General features: G+C 40.2%; 1 protein-coding gene across 3 annotated transcripts in view; it reads right to left on the bottom strand.

The window, feature by feature from the left end:
* Positions 1 to 208: 208 nt before the first annotated feature.
* Positions 209 to 10,623, bottom strand: part of PAK1 (p21 (RAC1) activated kinase 1) — a 147,055-nt gene continuing 136,640 nt past the window's right edge. For all 3 annotated transcript variants that reach the window (XM_034666289.1, XM_011237060.3, XM_002929064.4), the window contains exons 12-15: positions 9,042 to 9,141; positions 6,576 to 6,772; positions 3,588 to 3,725; positions 209 to 575 (exon numbers count right to left, since the gene is read on the bottom strand). In XM_034666289.1, coding sequence (XP_034522180.1) covers positions 489 to 575; positions 3,588 to 3,725; positions 6,576 to 6,772; positions 9,042 to 9,141 — 522 coding nt within the window. In that variant the 3' untranslated portion in view covers positions 209 to 488. The remainder of the gene's footprint in view (positions 576 to 3,587; positions 3,726 to 6,575; positions 6,773 to 9,041; positions 9,142 to 10,623) is intronic.

Genomic DNA, 10,623 nt, shown 5'->3' with positions numbered 1-10,623 from the left:
ATTATCAACCCTCACGGCACTCCTCCCGCTGTTCCAATTTTCAAGTACAATAGGAGTTTGGGCAGTTCAGCCTCAGAAAAGCAAGCACTAAAGAAATCTCAACTGATCACAAACTGATAAAGTTATAAAGCCAAAAATTTATAGAGTCAAGAACTGACTGGCGGGTGTGAGATTGGGGTGGGGGAGAGAAGATTTTGCTGTGTAGACATAGGAGTCCAAGGGTTTATTCATACAAGCCCTTGGTCATAAACCACCCTCACAATCATAAATTGGGAGGAAATTCCATCTTTAGAAATGGCCATCATTAGTCAGTGGCAGTTCTCTTCAATGCTGGACACATGGTTTTCAAGGATCAAGGTCATGAGAGCGCTAGACCAGGAAATGGGAGGAGCAAGGCAAGGAAGAGAGGGCATCGGGGGTTGGAATTTCTAAAATGAGCATTTATTTCACAGAAGTCTTGGCACAATGAGGCTGGGGTAAGCATGGTTTTAGTGATTGTTCTTGGTTGCCTCCTTTGCTGCAGCAATCAGTGGAGTGAGGCTGGAGAGGGGCTTGGCAATCTTCAGGAACTGATGCTAGAAAGGAAAAAAGAGCAAAGACACATGACTATTTACCATTCTTCCTCAGTAACCATCATAAGATGTTACGGGAATCCATATTTGCACAAGGTGCTGCCTGGAAAGCTTCGGATCATCCCCAAGTTGATGAACATCTTTAAAAGGTAACAAACCATTCTGGAAAACTGGTTGGCAGTATCTGCCCACAACTGAAACACACATCTATGCTATATCCCAGCATTTCCACTTGTAGGTATATTTCCAAGAGTTTGTGTATCCACCAAAAGATACACACAAGAATGTTCTCAGCAATTTTACTTACAATAGCCATAACTAAAAAGAACCCAAATGTCTAAGAGAATGAAAGAATGAATAATGTTATATTTTATAATACTATACAGAAAATTACACAGCAATTTAAAAGAATGAATAATGGATACACTGACAACAGGATGAATCTCAGACATTACGTTGAGTGAAAGAAGCCAGACACAAGAGGTTTCATGTTGTATGATTCCATTGTATAACAGGTAAGACTAAACTGTGGTGATAATCAGAGTAATAATTATCTCTGGGGGAAAGAACTGACTGATCATGACCCAATGGTACACTGCAATACTGCGTCTCAGGAGCACTGATCTAGGAATTAATTGTTCTATCTTCGAATCCAATAAAGTCTTCAATAGCTTGGTCCTTTCCCAAATCACTTTCACTGGGCTGTACTTTGGGCCACATCCACAACTATTAAAGAAGACCATTTTGGAGAAAACACTGTATGAACATTACATCTACATTTTCGGCAAAACTGTTATGGAAAACAATTCTTTATGTAACGCAGAGCCTCTTAACTAAAAATGATTTTTCTTACATTTAGTAGTAAAAAGGCTTTGCGTCTTGAGGATGTGATGTTTTTCCATTTGATAAGAAATATAGGAACTATCACATTTCCTTTTCTGTCCTGGCCACCAGGAAACTGAGACCCAAATTTGATGTTTAAACAAAACTAACAGATGATTAGCATATTTGATCCTTCTGCCATCCTTATAAGTCCTTTTTATTGATCATATTGTATACTGTATAGGCACATTCACATATAGCCATATATATGCCTATTCGTTGCTGGAAGTTGCTGCATCATCTTTTTGGACAGAGGATATAGAAAGGCACTGACAACAAGAAGTTACTATGAAAGAAATTAAAGATCTTGGCTAAATCATGAAGATATGAATTCCAACATAATACCCTATGTATTTTTGTCCATATATGTGTTCTCACAGGAGAAATAGATGTGAAGCTTTTGTGATTTAAGATACCAAAGTCATGGTTTTAAATATTTACAATGTACAGTAACAAGTTAAAGAGCCATTGTTATCAAATGACATGTTTCTACAACTCCCCTCTGAGTTGAGAAAGCAGCATGATCCAATACCCACCTGGGAAGCCTCAGTTTCCTTCTCTGTATCGTGAACAAAGTATAATAGATAAGCCCTAAAGCCTTTCCAGTTTTAGCAGTCTTTGAGACAAAAGAGCAGTGGCCAAGAGCATACACACTTGAGAGCCAAACAGACATAGGTTAAAACCCTGGGTCCACCACATATTAGCTACATAATCATGGAAAAGTTACTGAACATTTGAAACCTCACTTGCTTACCTATAAAAATAGGAATAACAGAACCTATAAATCACAGGTCGTCATACAGAATAGACAAAAAGAACATATAAAGCACTTAGTGCCTATAGTATGGTAAAGATTCAATGTAATGTATTTATTGTTTCTTATATTACGGTATCAGGAAGAAAACTCTAGAGGGCACTACTTTCAATACTTACAATTTAGTACCCAATTAACAATATCTTCACCAATCACAGGCTTAGAGTAGAATTTGAACATTTTTCCATGTTTAGCGTTTCTAGAGCAAACCTCATATAAAAGGCAAAGGGATCCTATATGGTACTGCCTGTCAGAAGGGGTTTTCAGTCCCAAAGGATCCGAGAGACTAACGGGTTACACTTGGCAGAGCCCAAATCTCATATCTATTTTTTTTTTAAAGATTTTATTTATTTACTTGACAGAGAGAGACAGCCAGTGAGAGAGGGAACACAAGCAGGGGGAGTAGGAGAGGAAGAAGCAGGCTCCTGCGGAGAAGCCTGATGTGGGGCTCGATCACAGAATGCTGGGATCACGCCCTGAGCCGAAGGCAAACGCTTAACGACTGTGCCACCCAGGCCCCCCCAAATCTCATATCTAACAGACCAGTGCTCTGTAAATCCATAACCCAGGTTACAAAGATATGCTAAATATGTTCTAGAAGGTAGCATTTCAATGAAGGTAAATAAGCAATTTCTTTCAATTCAATAAATACTTTCTGAATACCTTTTCTAAGTCAGGTCCTAGGTGTAAGAGGAGACCCAGATATTAAGGAGATATGAGTTATAATCTAGTGGGAAAGATAGGATTGTTCACAACTAACTTTAATGCAGTTAGCTCTGCCTGCCTTGCTCAGTTGTTCTTGGACCTCATAATAAAGAAGTAACTGTGCATGCCTACGGATTAATCACCACCATAAAGTTTAATGTGGTACTTATGTGGCAGCCTGCTAAAAGCAGTTTTTGCAACCATATGAAATAATTATGTAATTTCAGGATTAATTAAGCAGGTGGAAGTATAAAAAGCCTGGCAAACCCCCGATTCCAGGCTTCCCCACAACCTGGCAGAATCTCACTCTAATTCAGGCAAAACAAAAGAAGTGATGATGAAAGTTACAGGCAAAGTTCAGCAGGAACTCAAAAAGTAGATTTTTAAGCTGAGCCTATGAATGTCCACAGAGTTTTAACAGCCTGAGGAAGAGCCTCAGGGAATAACATGGACAAAGGCCCAGAGATGCAGGAGGTTAGGGAACTAGGAATATGAACTGAGTGTGGGAAATTGTAGGTGAGAAGCCTAGTAGGGTCTCACAGACAAAAATGAAGCAAAAAAGGCTTGATTTAGTGACCCTTGAACTTGGAGCTTCCCTGCACAGGGACAGTTACCTGCAGCAGCTCTTTAGCTGAACCTCTCTTCTCCACATCCATCTCAAGACAGCGGTTCAGAAAGTCCCGGAAGAAAGCTGACAGCTTCTCTGGGTTCTGAAGCTCTGGGGTCCCATTGGTGGCAATGAGGTACAAAGCCTGGCAATACAAATGGAGAATCATCTTAGGCTTTAGCTGGAGTTCTCCCTTAGTGCCCAGACCTGCCCTCCAGAAATATGATCAGCTGCTTTATGCCTCTAGGACACAAAGAGGCAGCTTTGGTATACAGGAAAGAATGTGACCTAAGGATCAGATTTAACATTTAAAGGCCATGTGATCACGTGCAAGCCAGGGAACTCTCAAATTCCTCATCTGGAAAGTAGGGATGACAATCTCACATGTCCGTAAAAATAAAACAAGACAGTATATTGTAAAGCACTTTATAACTTACGAAGTGTGTTCCAGACCCATGGGTTTTATTATTATTCTTGGTTACAGATCTAAAGGGTTTATTATTCACTTAGTCTGATGATGAATTAAACATCTATCTGCCCATTTGCTGGAGGAAATTACTCCTGAGGCCTTCACCTTAGTCACCTAAGAACAGATTTCTTCTAGCAGGAGAGGAATATAAAAAGCAAGTGTTCTGTAAAGCAACAATCTGCTTCCTTGTTGCCCCCCGCCCCGGTCCCCTAACATGAACCATCTTATGGGATAGGTTTAAAAAAAAAAAAGTCCTTTTCAAGCACTCAGCACTTTAATTCAAAAAGTATTTACACAAACACTATCTCATTTAATGACCACAATAACTAGGCAAGAATCATCATGCCCATTTCATAAAGTCCAGAAACATAAAGAGATATGCCTGGGATCAAGCTATTCATACAAGTTTGTGTCCTCTGATTCTAATCCCAGTCTTATTTCCACCACACCCTACTGCTCGTCATCTTCACGGCCACCGTAAGATGGGGGAAGACGAGCAGTATATGGCAAAGCTGGGACCTTCAGGCAGTTTGAGTTTGGTACACTGAAGCACTTTCCAATAATCAGAATCCAAGAGATAACCAGTTAAGACGAGATAACCACCCATCAACAACAACACACGCATAATTCCTGCACTGGATGCGAGGTTGAGAAATGAGGAAATAAAAGCAATCAGAATAATTCTCTTATTTGCCCATGACCAAAATTACCAACCTACTTGCATTTAAATTCATATACTCTGCTTTCCCTCTTTTATTACAATGGATAAATTGTCTATATTCTAATCTAATACTCTTTCCTTCAATACTTGATCCAGCCCCTCTCATCTGCTTAAGCACATCACTCCTACAGATGTCACTCCTCTCTTGTGACATGACCGCATTCCTCCTTTCCACGACATCATTCCTATCAGCACGCAAACATGCTAAAATAATATCATCTTAAAAACAAAAAAAACAAAAACCCAAACCCTCCCTCAGCTCCACTTCAGGTTCCTGCTCCATTTTTCTGTTCCCTTAAGAGCAAAACTTGTTAACAACGACTGCTTTCACATGGCATCTCAACTTCTCCTCCCATTCTGGTAGATTTACTCTAGTCAGGCTTTCATTTCATTACCATCACTCCGCTGATACTGATTGTCAAGCTCACCGCTAACCTCCACGTTGGCAAATCTAATGTTTATTTCTCAGTCTTACACGATCTATCAGTGACATTTGACACAATGGTCCATCCTCCTTCTCCAAACACTTTGTTGTCTTGGCCTCCAGGACACACTTCCTCCAGTACTCCTCCTAATTGGGAAGGCCACTCTTTGGTCTACTTTGTTAGTTCCTCCAACCTGTAAGCATGAGAGTACCCCAGGGTTCAGTACTCAAACCTTACTCCTTAGGTGAGTGATCGCATCAATCATCTAGTTCCGACGCTTTAAATAAACCAACTATATACTACCTCCTGATAAATTATATTTATAGCCCTGACCTCTCACCCTTGAACTCCAGACTCATATGCCCAACTCTATTCAATATCTCCCCTTGGATGTCTAATAAACATTTCAAATCACCACATTCAAAACCAACTCTATTATCCCATTTTACCTGCTCTTCAACCTTCTAAGTGGCAAATGAACTTTTTCAGCAACTAGGGCCCAAAATCTTATAGGCATTGTTGATTCCTCTTTCTCTGATATCCATTTCACCTTGTCAGCTGTATGTTCAAGGTATTTTCTGAGTCTAACCACTCTTCATTACTACTGCCACCAATATAGTCCAAGCCACCACTCTCACCTGAACGATTATAACAGTATTTCAGTCTGTTTTCCATAAAAGCAGTCAAAATGGTTAATTTATAAGATAAATTAAGTCATACTACTCCTCAGCTCAAAATCCTCCAATGGCTTTCAATCCCTTACAGAATAAAAACCAAGTGCTCACAATGGTCACAAGGTTACCGGACTCGGCTCCCTGCTAGTTCTCTGACCTTGTCTACTCATTGCCACCCTGCTCACTCACTTAGGGACATTGGCCTCTTTGGTTTTCTCTAGGATACAATGTGTGTGTTCTCAAATCAAGTCCTTTGTATACTAGATACCTGGGAAACTCTTGCATCAGATTAATCTCATGGCTTGCTCCTTTCTTCAGACTTCTGCTCAAATAACTTAGAAGAGAGGACTTTCTTCTCTACTCTAAATAAAATAGCACACTTCTCCTTTCTTCCCTGTTACTCTCTTCAGCCCCTTAGTCAGCTTCTTCTCACAGCACTTACCTTCTGTTACTATGTATTTATTTTTTCATCACCATTAGAACAGTTTCTTTTACATTATAGGAACTCAAAAAATTGTTGAATAAATGATTGCATGACTGCTAATATCTCTTGTCTTTGAGCATTTATACTTTAAACCCAACAGTGCCAAGTTTTATCCAGAAAAGATAGACCCAGGTTGAAAACTGTAGGGAACAGCCTGAGTCCCATTTCCAGGAACTAAAGACAATAGCCCGAACATCTTGAAATGGGACTAGTAACACTCACTCTCAGAGGATTTTCATTGAGGTATGGGGGCTCTCCTTCAATCATTTCGATGGCCATGATACCCAGGGACCAGATGTCAACCTTGGGTCCATAGGCCTTCCGCGTCACAACCTCTGGGGCCATCCAGTATGGAGTTCCCACCATGGTGCTCCGTTTGCTCTGCTCTGGGGTGATCTGGGCACAGAATCCAAAATCGGCTAGAAAAAGAAAAGAAAAGAAGGAATGCACTTATATTTAGGGTATTCCTTATGTTAAGTATTGACTATGCGCCTATCCCTCCCTAGGAGTCCGGCTTTGCTTGGCTCCCATCCGCTGCAATCCCTTCTCTCTCCAGAGCTAGAATCACACGACGGCCACCTTCAGGACTGGCTCTTAGCCTGCCCTCTATTTAACCTTGAAAAGAAGCAGGAGGAACAAAAGAAACATCATCTCTGGCCCCTTACCACTCCTCAAACCAGAAGAACACAGGCATTAAAGTCCAAGCTGCCCATTTTGGCTTTGATTACTTGCCTCACTCCTGCTTTCTTCTTAAAAACCATGCCCATGCCTCAGAATCTGTCACTCTATGTCCTTGCTTTATTTCCTGGGCATGAGTCCCTGACCTAAATAAACCCTAATCACCTATGAGTAGGCACGGTCCTGCTTTTATCAGTTTCCCACCCCGTGCCCCCGGACAAAGATTGCTAACAATCTCCCCACAGCTGCCCATCTACCTGTAACACACCTGTTTGTCTGGACTACTGGTCCTTCCACTTTTGAACAAAATGTTCTGCTTATAGTTCATTCACATTAAATTGCAATTATACGTTTATTTAAATTATGAGGCCTTTGATAGGAAGGACTATGTCTTCTTACTCATTTTTTTTTAATCCGAGAGGGCCCAAGTATAATTGACGTTTGCTGAATGAATGAATCAAAGAAATTACACTAAACTCTATCTTCTAATTATGTATTTTATGACTCCAGTACTTGACTGAGAGCTACTTGAAGACTGGCAAGAGTATCCATGTGCCCATCATAGCACATAGAGGGCATTCAGTAAATTTTTTTGGCTAAACATATAAATGAATGGAAAAAAAAGAAATGACACTGTATAGTGCTGAGTAATATAAGGAGCCTGCATATCCCAGGAAATACAGACATACGTAATTTTACTGCGCTTCGCTTTATTGCTCACCATAGATATTACGATTTTTACAAATTGAAGGTCTATGGCAACTCTGTGATGAGCAAGGCTATTGGTGCCATTTTTCTTTTTTTTTTTTTTAAAGATTTTATTTATTTATTTGACAGAGATAGAGACAGCCAGCAAGAGAGGGAACACAAGCAGGGGGAGTGGGAGAGGAAGAAGCAGGCTCATAGCAGTGGAGCCTGATGTGGGGCTCGATCCCATAACGCCGGGATCACGCCCTGAGCCGAAGGCAGACGCTTAACCGCTGTGCCACCCAGGCACCCCTATTGGTGCCATTTTTCCAACAGCATTTACACACTTCGTGTCTCTGTGTTACGTTTTGGTAATTCTCATAATATTTCTAATTTTTTCATTATTATTATTATATTTGTAATGGTGATCTGTGACCAGTGATCTTTGAGGTTACTACTGTAATTGTGTTGGGACACCATGAACTGTACCCACACAGGATGGCGAACTTAAATATGTACATTCTGACTGCAGGCGTGGTGGAAACAGCACGAGAACTAGAATCACAAGAGGAGCCTGAAGACATGACTGAACTGCTGTAATCTCATGATAAAACCCGAACAGATGAGGAGTAGCTGCTTACGGATGAGCACAGAAAGTGGTTTCCTAAGAAGGAATCCACTCCTGGTGAAGATGCTGTGAAGATGGCTGAAATGACCACAAAGGATTTAGAATATGACATAAACTTCGTTGATAAAGCAGTGGCAGGGTTTGAGAGGACTGACTCCCATTCTGAAAGCAGTTCTCCTGTGGGTAAAATGCTATCAAACAGCATTGCGTACTACAGAGAAATCATTTGTGGAATGGAAGACAGTCGATGCAGCAAACCTCATTAGTGTTTTATTTTAAGAAATTGCCACAGCCACCCCACTACCTGGTGAGTCGGCAGCCATCCACACGGAGGCAAGACCTTCCACCAGCACAAAGATGACGACTCACTGAGAGCTCAGATGATGGTGAGCATTTTTTAGCAATATTTTTTAATTAAGGTATGTACATTTTTTTAGACATAATGCTATTACACACTTAATCGACTATAGTATAGTGTAAACATAACTTTTATATGCACTGGGGAAAATTCATTTGATTTGCTTTATTGCGATCTTTGTTTTGCTGCAGTGGCCTGGGACTGAACCCACAATATCGCCAAGGTGTGCCTGTAAGTAAAGGCCCTCTGCTGAGTCTTTGCAGCTCCTGTTATGTGATTATCCTCCCCCAGGAGACAGGGTCCCATCAGGAAGAGCAGTATCATTACTCCTACTCACTTAGCTTGACAGAGCCATCCATTCCCAACAGGATGTTGTCGCTCTTGATGTCTCTGTGAATGACCTGGTTCGAATGCAGAAACTCCAAAGCCTGCAGGCACTATTGAAGTGGATGGGCAAAGAGAGAGAGAAAGGACTTGTAATATGAAGACTTACAGAAAATCAACTAATCCAACCTCCTCATTTTGTGACAAAGCGAGGTCCCAGTGAGTGAACGAACTTGTTCCGAATCCGTGGCGGAGGCAGGGCTACGGCCTAGTCTCCTATCTCCTGGCTAAGCACTCTTCTAACTTGGTGCTGCTTTACGCCTTTCTTATAATATACCTTATTATAATATATCTTACTTACAGTAGTTTTCTTACAGGGGTTCCTCCTGTGTTTTTGGAGTTTTTCCCAAACATTAGATCCTTAACAAAGAACCTGAGGCCCAAGCAAAACTACTGAGGAAAAATGGAAATTATTTTATAAGGATAAAACTGGAGGAAAGTGACCAAAAAGAGTCATATCTGAGACCTATGAAAGTGATATTAGAAACAGCGAAGTTAGGAGAAATATTTTTGATGAGGAGATAATTTGTACTGTTTGGGGTATGTTCAATTTTATATACCTACAAACATTTTCAGACAAATGTTCAGTAGACAACTGAACATGTGAGTCTTAAGTTCTATACAGAGATCTAGACTTGAGAAAAGTATTTATGAGTCATTTTTGACCAGGTGATTTTCTTTAAGTTATAACAATGGTTGGAACTGGCAAATGTTATAGAAGAGGAGAAAGAAAAGAACCTTGGAAAACATCTATAATTAGCAGGCAGAATGAGTAACAGACTGAATGGAACAATGAAGACGCTTGGTTCTTCCACTACCTAACAATATCATTCTAAATAAATCACTTACTCTCTCGAGGCTGTTTTCCCATCTGTAAAATGTGGGGATTAGAAAAGATAATCTCAGGTTTGCTACTAAAACTACTAGTTTAAGTCCATAACCCAAAGCTAAAATTTTAGAAGCTTCTACCAACTGAAAATCAACACAAAAGATGCAAACCAACTGGAAAATACATTTAAATGTTCTCGAATTAATACTTCAATTTTTAAGAACATTCCAATGGCTAAATTAAGAACAAACCAATATTCAGAAGCTTTTCCCTGAAAAAGTAAGAGTTGCTTTCCTTAGGTGGAGAGACCCTGGCCTCTGGATGTCAAAAATTATGATAAAAAATGATTTCGAGAAATTAGAACCCTCATACATTGTTTGTGGGAATCAAAAATGTTAGTTTGTTTCTCAGATTCCATAGTCTCTCATGCTTCATTCCCCCTTCTGATTACCTCCCCTTTCTTTATCCCTTTCTTCCCCTACCGATCATCCTAGTTCTTATGTTCCATAGATGAGAGAAATCATATGATAATTGTCTTTCTCTGCTTGACTTATTTCACTTAGCATTATCTCCTCCAGTGCCGTCCATGTTGCAGCAAATGTTGAGAATTCGTTCTTTCTGATAGCTGAGTNATCTTTTCTGATGGCTGAGTAATATTCCATTGTATATATGGACCACAACTTCTTAATCCAGTCATCTGTTGAAG

This window comes from Ailuropoda melanoleuca, chromosome 8 (genome assembly GCF_002007445.2).
Source record: "Ailuropoda melanoleuca isolate Jingjing chromosome 8, ASM200744v2, whole genome shotgun sequence".
NCBI lineage: Eukaryota > Metazoa > Chordata > Mammalia > Carnivora > Ursidae > Ailuropoda > Ailuropoda melanoleuca.
The sequence above is the reverse complement of the archived record's forward strand: the minus strand, read 5'-3'. Positions and strand labels throughout refer to the sequence as shown.